We start from the raw sequence: 23489 nt of genomic DNA, 5'->3' as shown, positions 1-23489 counted from the left end.
AATAATCCAAACATATATTCATAATATTTCTCACACAAAGAATATTTCCAGGGCTCAGCCCCATGGCTGAGTGGTTAAAGTCCTGTGCACTCCACTTCAGCGGCCCAGGTTCACAGCCCAAATCCTGGGCGCAAATGTACTCCAGTCCCCAACCACACAGTGGAGGTAACCCACATACAAAAAAAATAGAGGAAGATTGGCACAGATGTTAGCTCAGGCTTATTCTTCCTCAGCAAAATAAAATATTTCCAAAAATATTTTTTCAATTTTGATTGATTATATTTTATCCAAATTTGCAATGCAATTATATTTTAATTAGTGGTATAATTATTATTGAATCATTACAAGGTTAACTTAATACAGAAAGAAAAACTTTTGATTTTGCTAAAAGCATCATGAAATAAAAAGTATGAATCTGATTAATAACATTGTAGTGATCAATGGGAGGAGTAGGATTGAATGTAAGTTCAGGAGAAGGAAAGGCACAAATATGACTGTTTTGGATGTCATTTATTTATGTATTCTAAATGGATATGCAATGGAAATTACAGTTTTTGTTATTTAAGTTTATGATGAAATATTGTATATGTAAAATTAAATTCTTCAAATATATACCTTTTCAAAACTAATTGAGAAGCATATGACCAAAAGATGTGAAGACTACTGAGTCATGTTGTATATAGAAGCAACAGAATCTACTATAAAGAATCTGAACTGTCACAACCTGATAATGGAAAACATATTGTATGCCAGTGTTTAATGGAAAGTGTGCTTCTGATATGTCTGGAGTCTTGAATGATTTCATGAATTCTATCAACAATTGCTTTTACAATGTTGGCGAGGTCACTTAAGCATCATAGGCCTTGGTTTCTTCAAAGTAAAGGCAAACGGTTTGTGGTAATTCTATCAAAAAATGTGGTCATCCTTGGTGCATGCAGGACAGAAGTAAAATAAACTTCTCTAAAAAAAGGCATTAACCATTACGGATTCAGTTTAAGATTAATATAAATAATTTCTTAATTTCAAAGAAAATTAGAAATTGCATAATTGCTAAATGTATAACAAAGATAAATTAGTAAATAGCTAGAGAAACAGAAGTCAATAGAAGAGAAAAGCATTCCCTCATCAGACATCCAATATCTAAAACGCTATTTTATTTTTCCATATAGAATGGTTATTTAATTGATTCCTTATTATATAATGTATATGAATGGAACATTTCAATAATGAACATAAGGTTAAAATAACATGAACATTCCAAATAACTTTATTGAATCCATATAAAATTGTTACCCACGTTAGATTTTCTTCCTTACTAAAATACCTGGAAATTTATTTCTTCCATTATATTGATGATTAGTTTGGAATTTTATCTAGACATATTGATTAAAGAGAAGGAGAAGGACGTATAATTTATTCAAGCAAAAGTGAGTTATTAATGTTAAAGAAATCTAGAATTTTTAATTTACCAGATCAAATAGGTCTTAATAGTAATGAATGCCTGCTTTTCATTTTATTTTGAATAAAGTTATATAGGTGATTTGTTTCCAACACTTGAGGTGACTCCAGACACTTTTTTTTTTTTTTAAGATGGGAGTTCAGTTGAGAAGGATTCAGAAATTACCCTCATGTTCAGGAAAAAGAATCAAGGAATTGATCATGGTTTTGATGTGTTTATAGGCAGAATGAAAGTATGAAGTACAGATTGGGTTGATACCCTGCTTACTTTTTGCCTATAAGATTTCTTGAGAGCCAATCTACTATTTCTATGCCTCTGGTGGAGTCTATCACAGCTTATCATCCTACCATACTTGAGCTCCTTTGAAACACATTCAGAATAAAGGCCGTGTCTTATCAACTTTCCATTCATGTCAAGTAACCTGTATACACAATAATATACACACACACGTGCATGTCATAAAGTATTCACTCAATAAAAAATTCGGTTCATCATTGACTCAGTATTGCATTTTGACTTTGCCATGCTTCCATCTTCCAAAGAAAACTCCTTGTTGAAATGTGTCTCCTAAAATTCTGACCATTCTGTTATTCAAGGACAAATTCAAACAATACCTGTTTTATGAAGACATCTCTCTAATGTCCCTAAATGGATTTGAACTTTCCTTTCTCTCAAATTCTCAATGATAACTTATTATTTTCTACCTTATACAGTGACTACTTTTTTCACTGCCCTACTGTCAACACTAGATTTTACATTCCTTGAAGGATGAAGACTAGTCTTACTTTAACTGCTATTTGTACTTTTACAAGAGAAATTCACATGTTTATTGAGAGCCTAGTGCACTTCAGGTATGTTATAAGAAGGGGATAAAACTGCTTATTGAGATTACACAAGGTTTTACATATGATATTTATACAGTCTTTTTAAAATATAGTCTTTTTATTCTTCACAATCAGATTAAGAGCTAGTTTACATTATCTCAATTTTATAGATTAAAAATTAAAGATGAGAGAGATGGCTATTTTATTTTTCAGTAAGAGATAGAGCCAAGTTTAGTCTCTTTGAACTAAAATCCATGACTTTTCTATCGTACAACATTAACTCTTCATAATTTTAAATTAATTAATTTAAAATCAACATTTATGGACACACTTTATTTACATATCAGGGACAAACTCTGTTAAAATAATATGCTTAATAAGAATATGCTTAATAATAATAATATGGTTAATAAGAATGCTTAAGAAGAATTATTTTGCTGACAATATCCTTGACATCCTTATTTCTCAAACTGTAGATCAGAGGATTCAACATGGGGATCACCACTGTGTAAAACACAGAGGCCACTTTGACTGTGTGCCTGGAGTTTTTGGAGTTGGGCACACAGTAGAGGAAGAGGATGGTGCCATAGAAGATAGTAACGGTGGTCAGGTGTGAGGCACAGGTGGAGAAGGCTTTGCAGCGCCCACTGGCTGAATGCATCTTGAGGATAGTGACAATGATAAATCCATAAGACATGAGAATGATGAGTAGTGTGCTAACCGCATTAAAGGTGGCAAAAATGAAAAGTAGCAACTGGTTGACATAAGTATCAGAGCAAGAGAGGGACAGCAACGAGGAGAATTCACAGAAGAAATGATTAATTGTGTTGAAACCTCGAAATGATAATTTGATAACAGAACATGTGAATATCAAGGAACAAGCTACTCCCCATGCATATGATCCGACCACTAGCACGGCACAGAGTTTCTGGGACATGGCAAATGTGTAGAGCAGAGGGTTACAAATGGCCACAAAACGGTCATAGGCCATCACAGCTAATAAAAAGAATTCAGTTACCGCAAAGGTACAAGAGAAAAAGAATTGTACTACACATCCTATAAATGAAATGGTTCTGTCTTCCACAACTAGGTTCACCAGGGTCTTGGGAGTAATGACGGAGGAATAGCAGAAATCCACAAATGAGAGGTGGCTGAGGAAAAAGTACATAGGGGTGTGTAGCTTGGGGTTAATTTTGATTATTACAATCATCCCAATATTCCCTACAACAGTGACAGTGTAAATAGCCAGAAAAATCAAGAAGAGAGGGATTTGCAGTTCTGGGAAATCTGAGAAGCCCAAGAGAGTGAACGTGGCCCCAGTTTTATTTCTCTCTGACAGTAACATGGTTTCTGTTTGTTAGAATCTGAATCAGTCCTGAAAATAAAAATATTAAGGAGAGTGAGGATATAAGAAGCTTGGTTAACTGCCCTTCCCAAGACTGCAAAATGAAGCAAAATATGCCTTTCAGGATTTCTTTTTGTATTTTCTATGCAAGATACACTAAATGTATAAAATTGTAAAACATAACGACCATTTAAAATGTTTCCTTATGTAAAAACAATACAGTTATTGCATTATGTTTGTACTCAATTATAATTTTTAATATTTACAAAAAAGTATGAAATCAAGAGATTTATGGTTATTTTAAAGCAAATCCTCCCATAACACTTTCAGCTCTCCTTGAAAATTATAAGTTCATAAAAGATAAACCTAGCATACTGCAATGACTGATTATGTCAGTACTATAATCAGTAACAAAAATGAGAAATTTCTAAACAAATTAATTTTTGCATCATATATTCATACTTTGACATTAAGAATGAAAACCTCTAATACTTTACATTTGTGCCTTTATTGTTAATTCCTTATAACACTTTAATCTTTGCTTTTCACTCTGACTCAGTAAATCTGTTATCAAAGTTAAGCTTAATTGATTTTTCTCAAAGAGTGTGCTCCTCAGCTTGGGGAATCCCAAATGTCAATCATTCCTCATTGCTTGAGGAATAATAGAATTGGAACAGATGATAAAGGTAATCTAGTCTACCTCCTTGTTCTGGAGGTGACATAAGGGAAACTGGAGAATCTTGGCTTTCCCAACGAAATGCAAGTAAGTACCAATCTACATGTCTGTGACCAGATCCTACATCTCCAGACTCCCAGCCCCAGATCCATTTTATTACACCAGACCCTGATCTGTATTCTTGTCTAGCTACTAACATATTTCCTTTATGAATTATCATACCTTTTCTGTGTATGTGAGGAAGATTGGCTCTGGGCTAAGATCTGTTGCCAATCTTCCTCTTTTTGCTTGAGGAAGACTATCACTGAGCTAATGTCTGTGCCGGTCTTCCTCTATTTTTATGTGGGATGTTACCACAGCATAGCTTGATGAGCTGTGCTGGGTTTTCTCTGGGGATCCGAACCTGTGAACCCCAGGCTGCCGAAGTGGAGTGCATGAACTTAACCACTATGCAACCAGGCTGACCCCTAATCATCATACTTTTAATTGACAAACTAGAGACTCTAAACCTATGAGAAATAGCCCAATGACAGCATACACGCCACAGAGTTATACTAGAAAGGAACATCGAGATGAAATGAGAAGGGGATTTAGGGACATTTTCTCTCCCAGGAATAACTAAGTATAGTAAAGACTCTGACTTAGAAACTTCTCTTTCAAAGGTCTCTCTCTCTCTCTCTTTCTCTCTTTCTACTCTCCCTTCAAGACATATAGGATATTCCTTCTGTCCTATATTACCTGTGAGGGAGAGAGATTCTAAATTGGAGGTAGTACTGCATTATAAAGACTTTTCATGAGAAAATAGTAATACAAAAGAATTATATTTCTCTAAATGGTTGCCAACACTTTTAAGATCTTACCATTCTGGAAAACTCTTTCTCTATCATTTCTGGTAAGATTACCTCTGGTCCCACAACCCAAGAAATGGATTTCAGATGGCTCATCAATAAAAATGTCAGATCATATGCAAAACTGAGACACTCAAGAGCCCTCTGTCCCTATATTCATAAATTTGAGTATTAACGACAACCTCAAAAGACAATCCATCACAAAGTCAGATGTTCTAATTATCAAACTTTTTTCATAATACAATATTTAATTTAGCTAAAGCATTTAAAAATTCATTTTAAACTAATATTATATTTAATATAATGGCTCCTGTGTCCTGAAAACTATATAGGAAATATAACAGCTGAAATCTTCTTCCGTGTAATTCTTTTCCCAATTTTTTTTTTTTAAAGATTTTATTTTTCTCCTTTTTCTCCCCAAAGCCCCCCGGTACATAGTTGTATATTTCGTTGTGGGTCCTTCTAGTTGTGGCATGTGGGACGCTGCCTCAGCGTGGTCTGATGAGCAGTGCCATGTCCGCGCCCAGGATTCAAACCAACGAAACACTGGGCCGCCTGCAGCGGAGCGCACGAACTTAACCACTCGGCCACGGGGCCAGCCCCTCTTTTCCCAATTTTTTTGTAACTTTTTGCCCACAAGGGACATGTGTATCCTGCTTTATAATCTTAATTAAAGCTGATCACTTTTAATTGTTTTTCAATAGAGGGTCTATTCAATCTCTGCTTGTTTCAATTTATTTAAATATTTGTCTGTTCTACCTGGATCCCTTTCCAAAAATTTGTAGAATCAAGATAATGCACATTCCCTCAAATTCTCAGAGTTCTTCTCTCCCCACAACTCCTGTACCTCGGCTCCTCCCAGCCCCAGTACCAGTTCTTCATGGGCTGTTAGCGAGGAGTTCAGCCAAGCCAGGCCCTCTGACACAAAGCTCTTGAGAATAAATAAATAAATGTATCTTCTTCTTTGCATGTTCACATGTGTAACTTTTGCAGGGGCTAAATATTTTTCAAGAGCTGTCTAGATCTAAAGGATAAGTTCCCCCATCATGTTGTTTTCTACATACCCTACATTGAAATTAGCATCAATCTGTCTCTAGAATCTTAAAACAAACCTGCTGGAGGCAAAGGGAGGACCTCTGCAGATTGGGAGTGATGCATGTGTTCTTATAGCTACAGTCACTACCTTTGGGACATGAACCCTAGAGACCACCCATTGCCCCATTCTCTTGAGGTCATTAAATAAACAATTAAAATTAATCACCTTTCTCTAACATAATTCTTGTATGCTAGAAAACCTGGAGCAGCATAAGGGGTATTTCACATGAAAATTTATAAGGTCACTTCCCCCAGGCCCCTAATTAGTCCCATACCTCATACAACTACCAAAATTATGTAATTATAAAAGTCATCATTATCAAGTATTAACTGAGTGACTACTATATGGCAAGCATAACTGTCTGCTTCCATATCATCCACTCTCACCATATTGGAGATCTTCTAGGTCATCTTGATGCCTTCAGAGTTAAAACAGAAATATTTACAAATTTAATATTAAGTTGGGAAAATTATCCAGTCCCTTTTAAATCTTTGTTCTGTTCTATTACTCTTGCCCCAGCTAGTCTGACCTCTTTCCTTCTGTTCCTTGCCTTCTGTTTCTAGAAAATATTGTACATTCCTTACTTATGGTCTTTTCTGCCAGTTTTTTTCCCCCTTCCTTGGAATGCTTTCCCTTAAGTTTTTGTTCAAATGGACCTTTCAGTGGAAACTTCCGTGAACATACTATTGTACTGCAGGGGCTACTCCACTATCCAATTTAATGTTTAAAGTACTTAACAAGCTTCAAATATATTTTTAATCTTTATTTATTGCAGTTATTATATATTGTTTGTTTCTCCCTGCTAGAATAAAAGTTCCAGAGAAAAAGAAAAGCAGAGAATGTGTTCACTCATATATTCTAAACTCCTACATCAATTGATTAACATAAAGTAAGTGTACCAAGAATCTTACTGAATAATAAACATGAACTTCCAAGGAACTTGGAATAGAGCCAAACTTTCCAGAACTATGAGGAATTTAAGATCAGACAGGAGATAGTTCACAAAGAACAATAAGGATGTTTTAGAAGTGATTATTGAAACTTGGCGGTCAAAATAAAACAAAATAAGACAAACCAAAACAAGTGTCCACTCTGCTGAATTTTCTATCTCTAGTCAGAAACCAGGGAAATAAGGTTGAGTACATAATGAGGATATGTAATTACTCATTCATTCATTCTTTCAATAAATGTTTATTAGAGGTTTACCCTAAGCTAGGTGCTATCTTAGGTATTGGAGAAGAAGAGCAAGAATGTCCATTTTTCAACAAATTTAATTTAATGGGGAATAAAAAATAAATATGCAATGATTTTCCAGTAATTATAAATGCAAAAAAATATATAATTGAAGGTTTCATTTTAAATAGGGAGGTCAGACAAGACTATAGTGAGGTGGTATTTGAGTGTGGACCATTTCCAAGTGAGAAAGCAAATTATGCAAATAACTGAGGGAAGAGCGTTGAATTTGAGACAAAGGGAATAGCAAATACAATTGATTTTCAAATCGACAGTCAGCTTTTTTCATGCATCTCAATAATTCTGCAGTTTGCAGTAGTGTCCTATGTTTTCTAAACCCCTTTTGCAACAAATGTAACTTGGATATTTCAGCATGATATTATTTATGGCAGAAAGAAAAAAGGAAGCTTATCTGGGTATATCAATTGGTGGTCCTTTAAAGCTGTATTTGTGCCACTGTGTTGGTACTTTTTAGAACAACAACAAAATATGAGATGGCACTAGTTGAGTACTTTTGTAGTACATTTTCTTTAAGAAATTGCCCTTAAATAATTTCAGCTCTACTGAAATAATCTGGGATGATAAAACCAAAAGAGGTTTATCAATGTAGTTTTAAAACTTTAAGTCTTTTAAAGACATTCAAGGAAATAAAAAGTACTTCCACCAATGGTACAAGCGTCAAAACAATCAACTATAAGAACTACATTGCTACACTGCTTCTCTTTCCTGTTCCAAATGCATTTTTGGCCAAAAGTCCTGTGTGCAGCCTGGAAAGCAAGACTATGTGTAGTGTTCTTTGTCCTGAAAAGTAAAGACATTTTAGGGACAGTGAGTCCCTGACTTCCCATCCACTTGCTAACAGTACTAAGTCATTAACAGGAGTTTATAAAAAATGTAACCATCGATAAAATAAGCATTAGAATAAACACTCATGCCAAAATTGCATCTAACAAAATAACATATTGTTATATAATTTAATACCAAACTCACTTTAAATTTCCCCAGTTGTCTCAAAGATATATTTGTACAGTTAGTTTGAATCAAGAATCAAACAAATTTGGTTGTTATAACTAAATTTTTTTATTATGTGACGGTTCCATGTATTCTGTAGCATTATGTTCTGTGTAGTGTGTAACAGTTTTGAGTGTGTGTTCATGTACATGTATGTGCGTTCAGGTAATTTTTTGGAAAAATTGGACCATCTGTATTTTTCTTATTGCTTTATTTGTCATCATTTGACTTGTTCCTGCACCAATTCCTTTAAACTGGTACATCAAGAAGCTTTATTAGTTTAGATTCACTCTTTTAGTTTCCTTTAGGCAAGAATTCTTCATAGGTGGTTGTGACTATTGCCAGTTGCATCAAATTGTGACATACGTGTTAACTAGTTGTCCACTTTCAGTGCTGCTAAGTCTGATCTGTGGATTCAGGCAGTGTCAGGTTGATTACTTCCTTTAAGCATTTCCCACCAACTTTTCACTTGATGACTTTAATAGTCTCCAAGGTACTAGAGTGAAAGGACACTAGATTTAGAGTTAACAGAGTTGAGTTCCTGTCTTAAATTAATCATTTCAGTCAATTCTAGGCTAGTTTCTTGAATCTCTGTGTCATCATCTACACAATAGATGTAACTGTCCTTGCCCAATCTACTTCTCAGCATAAGCTGATTGTTAGAAAGCCCAAGATTGTGGATTCATAGAATTTGCAGAACCCAAGGAATGAAAGTATCAGAAGAGTATCATCCCCCCTTTTATCACATAGCGTATCCATCTGTATCTCCCAAAAAATACACAATGCTTCAGTGACATACAACACAAATAACTTCAAGGGAATTCAGTTTACCGATTCAAAATATGGTGACATCAGTCACCAAAAAAACCTCATGCGAATATGTGCTGTAGGTTTTAGAAGACTCTGTTTCCACTGCTTTTAAGATTAAAAACATCTTTTGAGATTGGTTCAGAAAACAGGACTTTTGTGTCAATTAATTTCTGGAAGGCATCCTTCTCATCTTTATTCCTCAAGCTATAGATCGGAGCGTTCAACATGAGGTTGACCATTGTGTAAAATCCAGAGGCCACTTTGACAATTTGCCAAGAGTTTTTGGAGTTGGGCACAGAGTAGAAGGAAACGATGGTCCCGTGAAAGATGGTGATGGCGATAAGGTAGGAGGCACAGGTGGAGAAGGCTCACAATGCCCGCTAGCAGAACAGATGTTAAGTACAGTCTTAAAAATAAATACGTATCTAGCAAGGATGACGCATAGTATACTCACCTCATTGAAGGTGGCAAAACCAAAGAGCAGTAGGTGGGGAATTTGTATATTGGAGATTGAGACAGCAATGAGAGCAGTATATTCACAGAAAAAGTGGTTGATTATGTTATGTCCAGAAAAGTTTAACCGAAGAGCATAGCAAAGGAGTACCAAGGGGCCAGCCATACCCCAGAGGTATGACCCAGCCACCAGGAGGGCACAGAGCCTCTGTGACATGGCCACTGTATAAAGCAGAGGATTACAGATGGCCACAAAGTGGTCACAGGCCATCACTGCCAAGATGAATGTTTCTGCCACTGCAGATATACAAGCCAAGAAGAATTGCATGATGCATCCTATGAAAGAAATGGTTCTGTCTTCCACAACCAACTTCTCTAACAGTTTGAGTGTAACTATAATGGAATAACAGAAATCAACAAAGGACAAGTGGCTGAGAAAAAAATATATGGGGATGTTGAGTTTAGGACTGATCCTGATGATCATGATCATGCTGAGGTTCCCCACCAAAGTGACTGTGTAGGTGGTCAAGAATGCCAGGAACAGGGCACCTGAACGTCTGGATATTCTGAGAAGCCCAAGAGGGTTAACGTGGCTCCAGTACTCTGATTTCCTTCAGCTAACAACATGATTGTTGTTGAAGAATATCTGAAATAATGATAATAAAAATATTAATGATGATAGTAAATTTTTATAACATTTACCATGTGGCAGGCATTGTGCTAAAAGATTCAAATATATTAATTTCAATCTTCAAATACCACTATGAATTGTAAAACAGGTAGCCCCATATTTTACATTAGGAAACTGAGGCATATGTAAGTTAAGGAACTTGTTAGAGGTTACACAGCTTGTTAGTGATGAGTTGGGTTTTGAAGTCAATCTAAGTGCCAGAATTTGAATTAAGTTTATGATTAGACAGAAAAGTATTCTACATTGTTGTAGAAAAACATCTGTCTTTCACAGTTCCATCGTTCTGAGGACCTGTGTTTTTTTTGAAATAGCGCTAATATAACAATGAATATAATTTAAGCACTAAAATTTATAAAGGAAGGATCAGGAGTAGTAAAGCATTAGAAGTGATCATACTTCTAGAGTTACGATATTCAAATTGAGGATCATAGGAAAGGCAGCATTTATGAGTCACCAAAAGAATTTTCAAGTTTTGAAAAAATATATGGACATTGAAGGAAATATAGCCCTGTATATCTTCAGGCTTTCCATTGATTTACGCTGATGCTACAGTAATTGCCCTAAGGTTCTAAAAACTCTGTAGTGACCTGGTGAAATGAGCAAGTTGCATTTATGACATGCTATTCCCTCTCTCCTGTGTTTTCTTTCCTACTAAAGTGTTATCTCACTTAGTGTCACTGATGCTCTCAATATACTCATCTAGATTCCTTGATTATTATCTTTTAATTTTCTATTATTACATTTTAATCTGTTAGCTTTACTAGGCATATTATAACACTAAATACTTAAAATATCTGATATGGAGAGCAACTTATAATGTGGTTTGCTCAATCCTTCTATATTTTCTACAGCCTTCCATATTCTCTAACATGTTTTCTATATTCTTGCTAGATAATGTGCTAAACGTCAATGGTTACATAGTCACCCTCCAAATTTCTGGTGATATAAACATTGGTTTTGATTAAAGCTACGTATGTGATTATCTTATTTTGAGTCATGAAATCTTTGTTATATTTATAGATGTTACTTTGAGAAAACAAAAGCATCTGTATTCTACAGTAGTTCATAACCACAGATGTATCTTTAATCATTTAATAATGTTTTAAAAGATAAGTTTATAATAATAACGTATCAATAACAAGCACCTTTCTGAAATGTTCAGGTTAATAAGATGCTGTAAGAACTACTCCCATAGATGAAGACACCATTTTAGTTTTGTCTGATCAAGTCAATGTACAAAGAAACTATTATCTCCTTCACAGCTAAATGCTATTTTTGACACACACGAAAATGTATTTCCTACATGTAGAAAAGAGAACGGGCAGGAAAGTGACAAAGAGCTAATGACAGACCAGGATAATGAAAGAAGCATGGCTTGGAACCATAGATTTAAATTCAATTCCAGGCTTTGTCATTTACTGTGTTATCTTTGGTGAATTAATTGTATTTTCTGAGTCTCAACATTTTTATCAGCAATAATGACATGATAATACATATTTCATTGGTGTGTAAGTTTTAAAATAGGAAACGATGTTAATATACTTAGCATAGAGTCTGACAATTGTAGAGTCTGGGAGATGTAGTTTTCTCCACCCTCACCCTTTTTAATTCTTAGTGCTATGAATAATTGGTATTATTTTTAAACCCTTATATTATTTTAAATATCTAAGAAATAGGGGCCGACCCCGTGGCCGAGTGGTTAAATTCGCACACTCCACTGCAGGCGGCCCAGTGTTTCGTCAGTTCGAATCCTGGGCGCAGACATGGCACTGCTCATCAAGCCACGCTGAGGCAGCGTCCCACATGCCACAACTAGAAGGACCCACAACTAAGAATATCTAACTATGTACTGGGGGGCTTTGGGAGAAAAAGGAAAAAAATTTTAAAAATCTGAAAAAAAAATCTAAGAAATAGATCAAAGGCCAAAGTGGGCAGTAATGAAGAAGTGGGTACAGTCTGGGACATTAAAGGGTATCTCAGCTCTTTCCTGGATCTCCTCTTGGCCCTGTTTGTCTTAATTCACCCCTTACTGTCCTTCAATAAATTGTCTTTTTTCCATTGCTTTCTCATTATTATATGACTCTCTTGTCCTCCTTTTCTCATCTCAGGCTGGTGCCTGTGGGATATTTAGCAAGCTGCAATCACACTCCGGTGGATTACGGTAGCTGAGGAACAGCCACCTTCCCTGCAGTGCTGCTAGCTTGCCCTGTGAGAACATCAGCTTCTTCTCTTGATTTCTGTGGTTATTATGACAGTCATTGGTTCTGAAAACTTTGGCTTCTGCATATCAGCTAATTCTAAATGTCTCTGCTAAGTTTCACCTAAACCCTCACACTAGCTGTTCCCTAGTGCTCAAGCTTCTTCAACCATGCCCGTATTCTCAGCTTATAATGAGCAACACTTGCTCATTTATTCCTTGGCTTATTTGATTTTTCTCTTCTTTTATCAGGAGCATCCTCCTTTTCTAGTATACTGATGCAGCAGTTACAATATCTAAAGCTTTAAATGAAAATCACTATTGTGAAGAAACTTTCTCTTCACTCCAGCAATATTTTCCACTTTCTTGGTATACCTACAGACATTACTCAGGAAATCAAAATTTCATGATCTATTATGTTCACCATTACTTTACACATATTATTTTATCTCCTTTCTACAAGATTTTGAGATGTTAAGGACATTCTCAGATTTAACACTGTTCCTTTAAAAACTTTCAGTGTGACTGTGCTATGCTAGGCACGTGGTGAATATCCTCAAAGCAAAAATCAGGATGATACCACAGGGAAGGGGGAAGAGATCAAAACTCATTGATATGAGACTTTAGGAAGATGGACTCAGGAGACGTTATGGCATTTAGACTAACAGTCTTCCCTGCCTCAAAAGTTGCAGGACTTCAATGTCCCCCATGTAAGTGCAAGATAACACAAGACGGGTCACCCAACCTGAAACCAACTCACCTGAAGATCCTGTTCCTAGTGTTAATAGTCACCGAGAAGGTTCCCACTCAGAATTCAAACGTTATTGAAAATATTAAGAAGTTTGTAAATATAGCAGGAGTCTACAATAAATTGTATTTAATGTGATGTGAATATATTTCTTAAAATCCAGAAAAACTCAGAAAAAGGCAGAGAGGTAGAGAGAGAGAGAGAGAGAGAGAGAGAGAGAGATTTGGAAGCTAAATCTGACTCCTAGGAGCAAACTGTTGGGTTTATGTATGCCTCCATGACCTCAGGGATTTAGACCCTGGAGAATCTTTGCTGAACTATTTCTTTTTATATCACAAACTTAGAAATTAGATTGAATGTGCTCCTATCTTGGATTTTACAAGAAGGTAATTTCTTCTAAATTGCTGGAGACAATACTTCATCAAGGCCACCTCAAGAATTTCTTCTAAAATATTAATTGTAGGCAATATACAAATTGACTTAGAAAGCATGGTGATTACAGTAAACAGCAAAGGTAAAGATGAATCAGCTAAAATACAACCATTCAGAGAGAACCACTGTTAATATTTGCTGTTTCATTTGTCTGTCTTTTTCTTTGCATAATATATGTGTCCTGAAATGTATAAACAACATAACTTGGATTCTGTCTTTTTCATTTAACATAAAATGATCACTATTTTCCTTGGAAACATTGATTCGCTTCCTTGGAACTAATTTGCATTTATTCCAAATATGGGTAGTCGACTTTTCCAAGCTTATATTAACAGAATTAATCTATACCATCTTAAAAATGACAAATGTATTTTAGAAGCACATTTAACTCTCTAAAATCACTGGGTGTCAAACAACCTATTCGTCCCACCATGCCCAGATATCACCCAATTAGATCCACTTATGCATTCCCTGGTCCCAGACAACATGATTAACCCTTTCCAGACTCTAGCAGAAACCCTTAACACAACAGTGGCTAATTATCACAAGGCACAAAATTATTTTTTGTAGATAACATGGCTTTGCTCCAGAAACTGATGGATCTGTATTACTACACTGTGAGTGGCATGAGTTTCACGCTGCATCTGCTTCCTATCACTGACCTCTGCACCCTGGACCAGGTCTAGAGCCAATTTCTGACCCAGAGTCACTCAAAGCTAGCAACCTTCTGTGTCACCTGCTATATGAGTTTTCTATGCTCCATAATAAATTACCACCTACCGAGTGCCTTAAACGAATGCACATTTTTATATCACAGTTTCTACAAGGCAGCAGTCCAGGCACCACTTAACTAGGTTTCTGGACTCTCCAGTGTGTCATCAGGTTGCAATTCAGGTGTCAGTCAGAGTTGTGCTTTGATAAGAAGCTCAACAGGGAAAAAACTTCAGGGAGGGCCCTGTCTTTCTTTTAGTGGCTTTCACTAGTTAAACCAAGCCCACCCAGGATAAACTGCCATTTGATTACCTAAAAATGAACAGATTTTGGAATTTAATTACAAGTGCACAATTCTTCATCTTGCTATATAACATCACTTAACCAAGGGAGTGACATCCCATTACCTTTGACGTATTGTATTACTTAGAAGCAAGTCACAGGCCTCACCTGCACACAAAGGGAGGAGATTATACAACATTATATACACCAGGAAGTGGTAATCAATTACCTTCAGGGTTGTTTATCAAGCTCAGTATAAGAGTCAGAGCAGTATTTAGAGGAATGTGTTGCCTCTAAAATCTTCAAAGACGTCTTCTAAGAGCTGTGCTTTCTCACTTCTGGTAGGGGACAGAAGATGCAATAACTTGTCTTTTATTTTGGAGAGGGTACCCTGGAATGTTTCTGATTACTGTAAGACTAAACACATCATCCAAGTGGCAGTTCCCTGAATCTCAACTTTCCTTTGTTTCTTACTAAAGCCTTCAGCATGTTAGCCCCCTCTTGTTTATCTTGTTGGTTAGTATGATGCTATCAATGTAATATACTGGTGTGCTGTTCTGTGGCTTGTTCCGGTGGTAGAGATTTCTTCAAACTATACCATGACAGACAGCTGTAGAGTTAACATGGCCCTAAGAAAAACTTTAAAGAAATACTTTTATCCATCCCATGGAAATGTGAATTGTTTATTTTTTTTAATTAAAAAGTAAACTAAAATAATACACTTTCCAAATAAATGATAGAATACTATATTCCATAAGCCACATGCATCTCTTCAAGGGCTACTATTTGGTTGAGTTTTCCGTAGTCTACAGTCATTCTCCAAGATCCATCTGGTTTCCTTCTGCATGAAGAAGTCTTCTTAAGATTTTTTTTTTTATTGTAAATGTACTGAAGATATTCCTTTAACTTTGTTTTGTCTGAAAATACTTTGTTCCCTCTATATCTTTAAAGAATAATTCTTAGGCACAGGATCATAGTTCTACAGTTATTTCCTTCACTCGTTGTCTTCTGCCTTCCATTGTTCATTGGAGAGTCTGTCATGGTCTTCTGCTTCAGGTAGGTTAGGGAAGATCACTGCAGACCAACAATTCCATGAAATAACTTTGTTTAAAAAATTAATTGCAAAAATTATTTTTTACAGAGAAAAATAGAAGCAATTAGGACTAGATTATTAAAATTTCAGAGTGGAAAGAGGCCTTCCTTGGTGAGCTGGCAGTCACCAGCTGTTTCCTTCACTGTACACATTGTCTGATTCTGGGAACAGGCTGAGTTTCAGGTTTGGCACTTGAAGAGGGACATTACTGAGAAAACAAAGAATCCAGCAGTGCTTTGTGGACACACAAGAATTTATTGATAAATTGAAAACTAAAGAAACCAAAAAGACATGACCAGTTTTTCCACCAGGGCATTTGCTTTATTCTAGGAAGCATGGGGGGTTGGGAATCTGAACCAGAAAGGCAGAATCAAATGTCCTACAGAAATGTCATGGTGCTTAGGAAAAAAAAAATCTAAATAGAGAATCAAGACCTTCCGAAAAAGCTTGACCATCTCTCCCTCACGATATTCGTCTAGCTATTAAGCTGCATGGGGTAGCAGGAGAGCGCGTTAAACTCAAACTTCAGAGGGTAGAGCTCAATCATTAACAACCTTTCAGATCTGAGGGAGACACACATCTGTCAGGTCTCAATCAAAACCCCAGCCAAGTCAAGGACCACAGAAGACCATAGGATGGCTGAGTCATGAGAAAACGTTTTCCTCTAGCCTGCTGATTTTAATGGCTTCTTTACTAATCTCTGGAAGACCTATTTCCTCCTTTTTATCCCAGCAATCCTTCCAGTACATTTAAGACAAGTCACTGTTCTAATTTCTCTCTTTTAAAAACCAAGAATAGCTGTTTTCTTTTCCTGACCAGACAATGACTCACATATACAGGGTCTGTTTTTCTCAGAATTAACAGCAATTTGAAATCCATTTTTTTATGGACAAACTGAATTCTCACCTTGAATCTCAAAGGGACAATTACATAAGAGGACAATTATACCTCATTACTACAATTCTCAAAGGCTTAGTAACATAAATATTATGAGAATGTCATCAGTCACAATGCAGGAGAATATCTGCATGCATTAACAAGTATATGTATATTGTACTATAATTTATTTAGCTATGTGTAAGTTTATATAAGCTTGTGTGTATATATAAATACTTCTCTATGTTAAGAGACAAGATCTTTCCATATCACTTCTGTCATTTCCTATTTATCCTTGATAGGTCTATGGAAACAGCTCTTCATGGATGAGAATCCACCTCTTCTAGGAAAATCACTTTTTGTTTTTTTTTGTTTGTTGGTTTGTTTCAGTTTTTTTTGAGGAAGACTGGCCCTGAGCTAACATCCATGCCCATCTTCCTCCACTTTATATGTGGGACACCTCCCACAGTATGGCGTGCCAAGTGGTGCCGTGTCCGCACCCAAGATCCAAACCAGCGAACCCCGGGCTGCCAAAGCAGAATGTGTGAACTTAACCACTGCTCCACCAGGCCAGCCCTTAGGACAATCACTTTTTAAAGGAACAAAGTCCAAAAAGCTCATACAAGGACAAAAATACCCACACGCATCACTCTCCTTACACTTTTCTCTTTCCTATATTACTGCATATGCCAGAAGAACAATTTTCTCCTAAGTTAAAATATTGGATTTCATTTCTCATGGGTGAACATCTAGGAAAGGAATTGTTGAGTTGTATAGGAAATGTTTGTACAACTTCATAAAATATAGCTAAACTGTTTTCAAAGTCATTTTACCTTTTACTACCATCTGAAATGTATGAGCATTCTGCTTGCTCCACATTTTCACCAGTATTTGGTATTTCAGTCGTATTCATTTTAGCGATTTAGCTAGTATGCAATGGTGTCTTACTGTGGTTTTAAAAAGAACTTCATTGATGACTAATGATGTTTAGTATCTTTTTATGTGTTTATAGATGATTTGTATATCTCGTTTTGTCAAGTGCTAAAATATTTCACTGATTCTTTAAGGAGATTGTTTGTCTTCTTGTTTTGAGTATAAACAGTTTTTCATGTGTTCTACAGACAAATTTTCTGTCAAACACATATACTGCAAATATTTACCAACAGTCTGTGGCTTACATTTTCATTTTCTTAATGGTGTCTTTCACCATTAGGAAACTTTTACCATGAGTTTTTAACATTAATGAAGTTTCTTTTATCATTTAAAAAAAAATTTTCTTGCTCGCGAGAAGAGGCGGTTGCCGTAGCGGAGCTCTCAGGCTGTCTGTCTGAGGATCCGCCGCCCGAGCCGCAGACAGTTTACGGAGCCCGTTAGCGCCCCGGTCGAGACCCCCGCCGCCGTCATGTCCCGCTACCTGCGCCCCCCCCCAACACATCTCTGTTCGTAAGGAACGTGGCCGACGACACGAGGTCCGAAGATTTACGGCGCGAATTTGGTCGTTATAGTCCTATAGTTGATGTGTATGTGCCACTTGATTTCTACACTCGCCGTCCAAGAGGATTTGCTTATGTTAAATTTGAGGATGTTCGTGATGCTGAAGATGCTTTACATAATTTGGACAGAAAATGGATTTGCGGACGCCAGATTGAAATACAGTTTGTACAGGGTGATCGGAAGACTCCAAATCAGATGAAAGCCAAGGAAGGAAGGAATGTGTACAGTTCTTCACGCTATGATGATTATGACAGATACAGACGTTCTAGAAGCCGAAGTTATGAAAGAAGGAGATCAAGAAGTCGGTCCTTTGATTACAACTACAGAAGATCTTATAGTCCGAGAAACAGTAGACCGACTGGAAGACCACGGCGTAGCAGAAGCCATTCCGACAATGATAGACCAAACTGCAGCTGGAATACCCAGTACAGTTCTGCTTACTACACTTCAAGAAAGATCTGAGAAAGCAGATAAAGAACCAAAGAAGGGCAGTTCAAGCGACCAAAGGGTGGGTGGAAGGTGCTGCAGTATGAATACTGTACGAATATTTTGACTCTGGTCTGAAAAGATAAAAGAATGTTATCGAAACTACATGGAATAATTGAAGTCCCTTCAAGTTTGAAAGTAAGCATTTTAGGACAAATCAAAGGAAATTCAACTTTGTACTTGTGGAAACTAATCCCTAAATCTGAATAGGTTTATATTGATTCTTGGGTAACAGGTCCATAATAAATTATTGAAAACTAGGATGTCTGAATATCAAGGAAGAGAGCCATAGTCTCTTACAGTGCCTGTATTGGTCTGTCTCAAATGGAATTGAGTGAGAAAAGGTATGGTCCACTATAAACTTTTTCTTGGTTCTCTCTTAAAGTCAGTTGCATTTTCGCTATTGGCAAATCTTGCCTTTGTTTATTCCAGTGCCAGTGTTTTCTGCTTAACGGTTTGCTTTGTTGGCATCTGAGTTTATTTACTTGTGTGCCATGTGCAGTTTACATCTTCCTTAAACACTCTTTCCCAGGTAAATTCCAATTACAATATTTGACAGCCAGCTAAGAGGGTCCATTTCGTCTCACCTCTTTCCTAGTCAGTATATTCAGCAAACATTTACTGAGCCCTTAGTGTGGGCAAAAAAATGTACTGGGTGATTGGGGAGAAAAATAGATAAAATTCACTTATTCAATAAACGTCTACTGAGCACAATCCAGTGAATCATTACAGTATGGCCTCATTGTTTTGTTTGAGGTGTATTATTCGTAACAATATTTTACACCATTCATATCCTAATGTAATTATAAAACCCAATATACTATCAAAGATAAGTAATTTTGTGGTTATCTGCCATTTAAAAGTATCCAGTATTTCTGTTTGCATCCCATTAATACAAATAATGAAAAAATGATTTGTTTTAATCTGTAATAAACTGATTTATTGTGCAGTGGCTGTAATATACTAGAGTTATATTAAATTGTTAACTCTGCCTCCTCAAACACATATTAGGAAATAATCCCCAAAATAAGTATTTAACTTTGCGTTAGATATAAAGGAGACTCTGGGTGCTATAATTAGACTATTTTGAGGCAGATAGCTGTTATCCCAGTTGATTTAGTGTGTTCTGTAATTGAGAAAATGTTCACCAAGTTATACTTTTTAGTGATTTACATGTACATTTTATAGGGACATGTTCTGTGTATAGTGAATAAATAACTTTTATAGCATCACAAAAAAAAATAATAATTTTCTTGAAGAAGATTAGCCCTGAGCTGGCATCTGTGCCAATCTTCCTCTTTTTCTGTATGTGGGACAGCTCCACAGCGTGACTGGTAAGTGGAGTAGGTCCATGACTGGGATCTGAACCAGCAAACCCAGGCTGCCTAAGCGGCGTACATGGAACTGTAACCACTCGGCCACAGGGGCAGGCCCTTATCAATTTTTGGATGGTCCATCCTTTCTGTGTTTCATCTAAAAAAATTCCTGCCACAAACTCCAGAATATTGTTCTGTTTTGTACTAAAATTTTGTAGTTTGATTTTTATGTTTAGGACTATGATCCAGTTCCTCTAATTCAAGTTAATAGTTGTGTATGATGTGCGGTAAAAGTTAAGGCTCATTTATCCATATGGATATCCAATTATCTCAGCACTATTTGCTGAAAATCATCTCTCCATTGAACTATATTGGCACTGATTATAATGGAAATTTAGATGACCACATATGCTTGAGCCCTTTTTGGGACTCTATTACTCTAATATCCTACTGCCTTTATTACTTTTTTTTTTGGAATAAAGTATGAATTTAGGGAACATAGAGCAATATTTAATTTTACTTACTATTCAGCAAGCTATAATTTTCATGAATAAAAGTGAGCTTCTGCCATTCCATACGATAAAAAACAAGCGATTGGTTACTGTACAAGATACAGTGAGCTTAAGCATTTATTAAAGCCATCTCTGAAGTATGAGCTTCCTGATTACAATTCAAAGGAACTATTCTAGATCTGCACATACTTGATGAACTGAGAATTAGTTGTACTTAGGAAACACACATATATAATTACACTATATGATAAAGCATTGAAAAATATTTTATAAATATTACAAAATATAGTCCACAAATTTTATTTTCTAAAATTTTGGTTTGCACATGGTTTAGAGCTATTTCACTAATAATTAATGAATGCAAAAATTCATACTCATAAAATGTGCTGCCACAGATATATTAACTAATAGCTTGTTGAATAAATAGTTGGAATTATCAATTGCAGTATAAGAGTTGAACAATCTGTAGCATAGCAAATCAAATTTTTCAGAAATAAAATAATGAATCTAACAATATTATATTGAATGACAAAGCAATTTTGTGACCACTAATTTTCTGAATGTGTCTTTCACATCTTTGTTCCTAAGGCTGTAGATCAAAGGATTCAGCATAGGAATCACCACTGTGTAAAACACAGAAGCCACTTTAACTATGAGCCAAGAAGTTTTAGGATTAGGGATACAGTAAAGGAAAAGAATGGTTCCATGGAAGATGGTGATGGCTGTCAGATGGGAGGCACAGGTGGAGAAAGTTTTCTGGCGCCCACTTGCAGAAGGCATCCTCATAACAGTGATAAAAATGAGTATATAGGACAGCAGAATAATCATCAGGCTGCTCCCCTCATTAAATATGGCAATAATAAAACACAGCATCTGGCTGATATGGGGATCTGAGCAGGAGACAGAAACAATTACTGAGTAGTCACAGATAAAATTATTTATGATGCTAGACTCACAATAGGATAATGCAAGAAGAAAATATGTGAGTGTCAGGGCACACACTATACCCCATGAGTAAGACCCAGCCACCAGAAGCACACAAAGCTTCTGGGACATAATAGTGGTATAGAGTAAGGGGTTACAAACTGCCACAAAAGGATCATAGGCCATCGCTGCTAACATGAAAGTTTCTGTTACAGCAAATATGCAAGCAAAACAAAATTGTAGAATGCAACCAGAGAAAGGGATGGTTCTGTCTTCTGCAATCAAGTTCTCCAACAGTTTAGGTGTAACTATGGTAGAATAACAGAAATCTACAAAGGACAGTGACTAAGAAAAAAGTACATGATCGTGTGGAGTTTTGGATTGATCTTGATGATTATTATCATGCCTAAATTCCCCACAACAGTGACTGTGTAGGTAGACAAGAAAACCAGGAAGAGTGGAATCTGGAGTTCTGGATATTCTGAAAAGCCCAGGAGAATAAAAGTAGGTATGATACTTTGATTTCCTTTGGATAACATCACGATTCCTGTTGAGTAAAGAATCAAAAGTCATTCCTAAAAATACAACTGAATACAGGAAGAAACAGAGAGAAGAAAGAGGCTTCCTATTTGTCTGTGAAGTTTGTACAGAACAGTGATTCTCAAAGTATAGTTCCCAACCAGCAGCAAGAACACCTGACAATTTGTTAGGGGTGCAAATTCTCTAGCCGCATCACCAACTTCCTGAGGGGGGGACCACAGTTTGTGATTTAACCACCCCTCGAGGTGATTTTGGATTTTGATGCATGCTAAATTATGAGAATCATTGTTATAGAAAATGCATAGTAATAATCCTATTGTTTAAAATTCAGCTCTTGTTAGTATTATTAATATAGAATTGAAATATAAATTTAGAGCATGAAAGAAATTATTAAAAAACCCAAAACTTAGAGAGGCAGAACAGAAGCACAGAGCACCTTGTTATGGTTCTAAGAATCACACTAAGGATCAAGGAGATCACTTGGTATTGCAAGTGGTGCCACATAAATCTTAGTATTAATTATTTTTATGTGTTTGACATTTTCTAGACATAATACAGAATGAAATACCCATAGAATTTAGGAGTTGGAATAAATCTTAAAATGCATCCTGTTTGTGCCTTCCACATGATGCTTGAGAATTGAAGATAATTTCATCCATGAAATGATTATGTGGCCTCCATCAAAACCTCCATCAATGGTACACTGCCTCCTGGGGTAATTTTGTGGCTCTTTTATTGACATTTTGCATAACATTTATTATTTTATTAAAGTTATTTAATTATATTTTCATTAACTATTTATTAATGTGCTTTTAGGTCATCTATTTTGATATATGTTTTAAAAATTATACGCATATATTTAAATATATAAACTGTATATATATTTTTTGAGAAGTGTCTTATATTCACCAACAATAGTTCGATACAAAATATGTTCTACAATCCAATGAAAATAACACATTTTCTTAACCCCTCTGAGAGGTAAGCCCTCTCTTATGAGGAGGCAAACTTGGAGACGATAAGGAAGTGAGAGCAGTGAGACCATAAAATGAAGGGCCCCAAGATATAGACATGAGGCTGCAGTGGAATTAGATGAATGATCTGTCCCATCCTCTTAGCTTTGTCTGGAGCAAGTGTCAGCCTCCAGACTTAGCTCCATGATCACCTACTTTTACATGTGCTACAAGCAACCCCGGATATAAAGCATCTATCATCAGCATCTTTTTTCCAGTAGCAAATGGGACTTGTCGGATACACTGTAAATATCCATTATTGTTCAGTCTATTTTAATAAGTAAGTCTCCTTCAACATTTGAATGTATTAGGAAAATCCTTGCATATTAAAGAGATTACTATTCCTGCTCTGGCTTATTGGCAAACTTCCTAGGTCAATAACAAAAAGATACTCAGGAAAAGACTTGGTCCTCGAACTC

At 36.1% G+C, this 23489-nt stretch overlaps 1 protein-coding gene and 3 pseudogenes across 1 annotated transcript; 1 reads left to right on the top strand and 3 right to left on the bottom strand.

Annotated features, from left to right (window-relative positions):
- Positions 1-2689: 2689 nt before the first annotated feature.
- LOC139040845 (olfactory receptor 5D18-like) lies at positions 2690-3628 on the bottom strand. The gene has a single exon (XM_070488578.1). It carries the CDS (start codon positions 3626-3628, stop codon positions 2690-2692), a length of 939 nt encoding a protein of 312 aa, XP_070344679.1.
- Positions 3629-9385: 5757 nt separating this feature from the next.
- LOC139040844 (olfactory receptor 5D14-like) lies at positions 9386-10382 on the bottom strand (annotated as a pseudogene).
- Positions 10383-18187: 7805 nt separating this feature from the next.
- LOC139040451 (serine/arginine-rich splicing factor 10 pseudogene) lies at positions 18188-19994 on the top strand (annotated as a pseudogene).
- A 1115-nt stretch (positions 19995-21109) lies between these two features.
- LOC139040770 (olfactory receptor 5D13-like) lies at positions 21110-22056 on the bottom strand (annotated as a pseudogene).
- Between the last annotated feature and the right edge of the window lie 1433 nt (positions 22057-23489).

Source organism: Equus asinus, chromosome 17, assembly GCF_041296235.1.
Source record: "Equus asinus isolate D_3611 breed Donkey chromosome 17, EquAss-T2T_v2, whole genome shotgun sequence".
Lineage (NCBI taxonomy): Eukaryota > Metazoa > Chordata > Mammalia > Perissodactyla > Equidae > Equus > Equus asinus.
The sequence above is the reverse complement of the archived record's forward strand: the minus strand, read 5'-3'. Positions and strand labels throughout refer to the sequence as shown.

What these genes read in the sequence shown, in the direction of transcription:
- LOC139040845 (XM_070488578.1), bottom strand. Translation starts at nt 3,628, where the DNA reads ATGTTACTGTCAGAGAGAAATAAAACTGGGGCCACGTTCACTCTCTTG.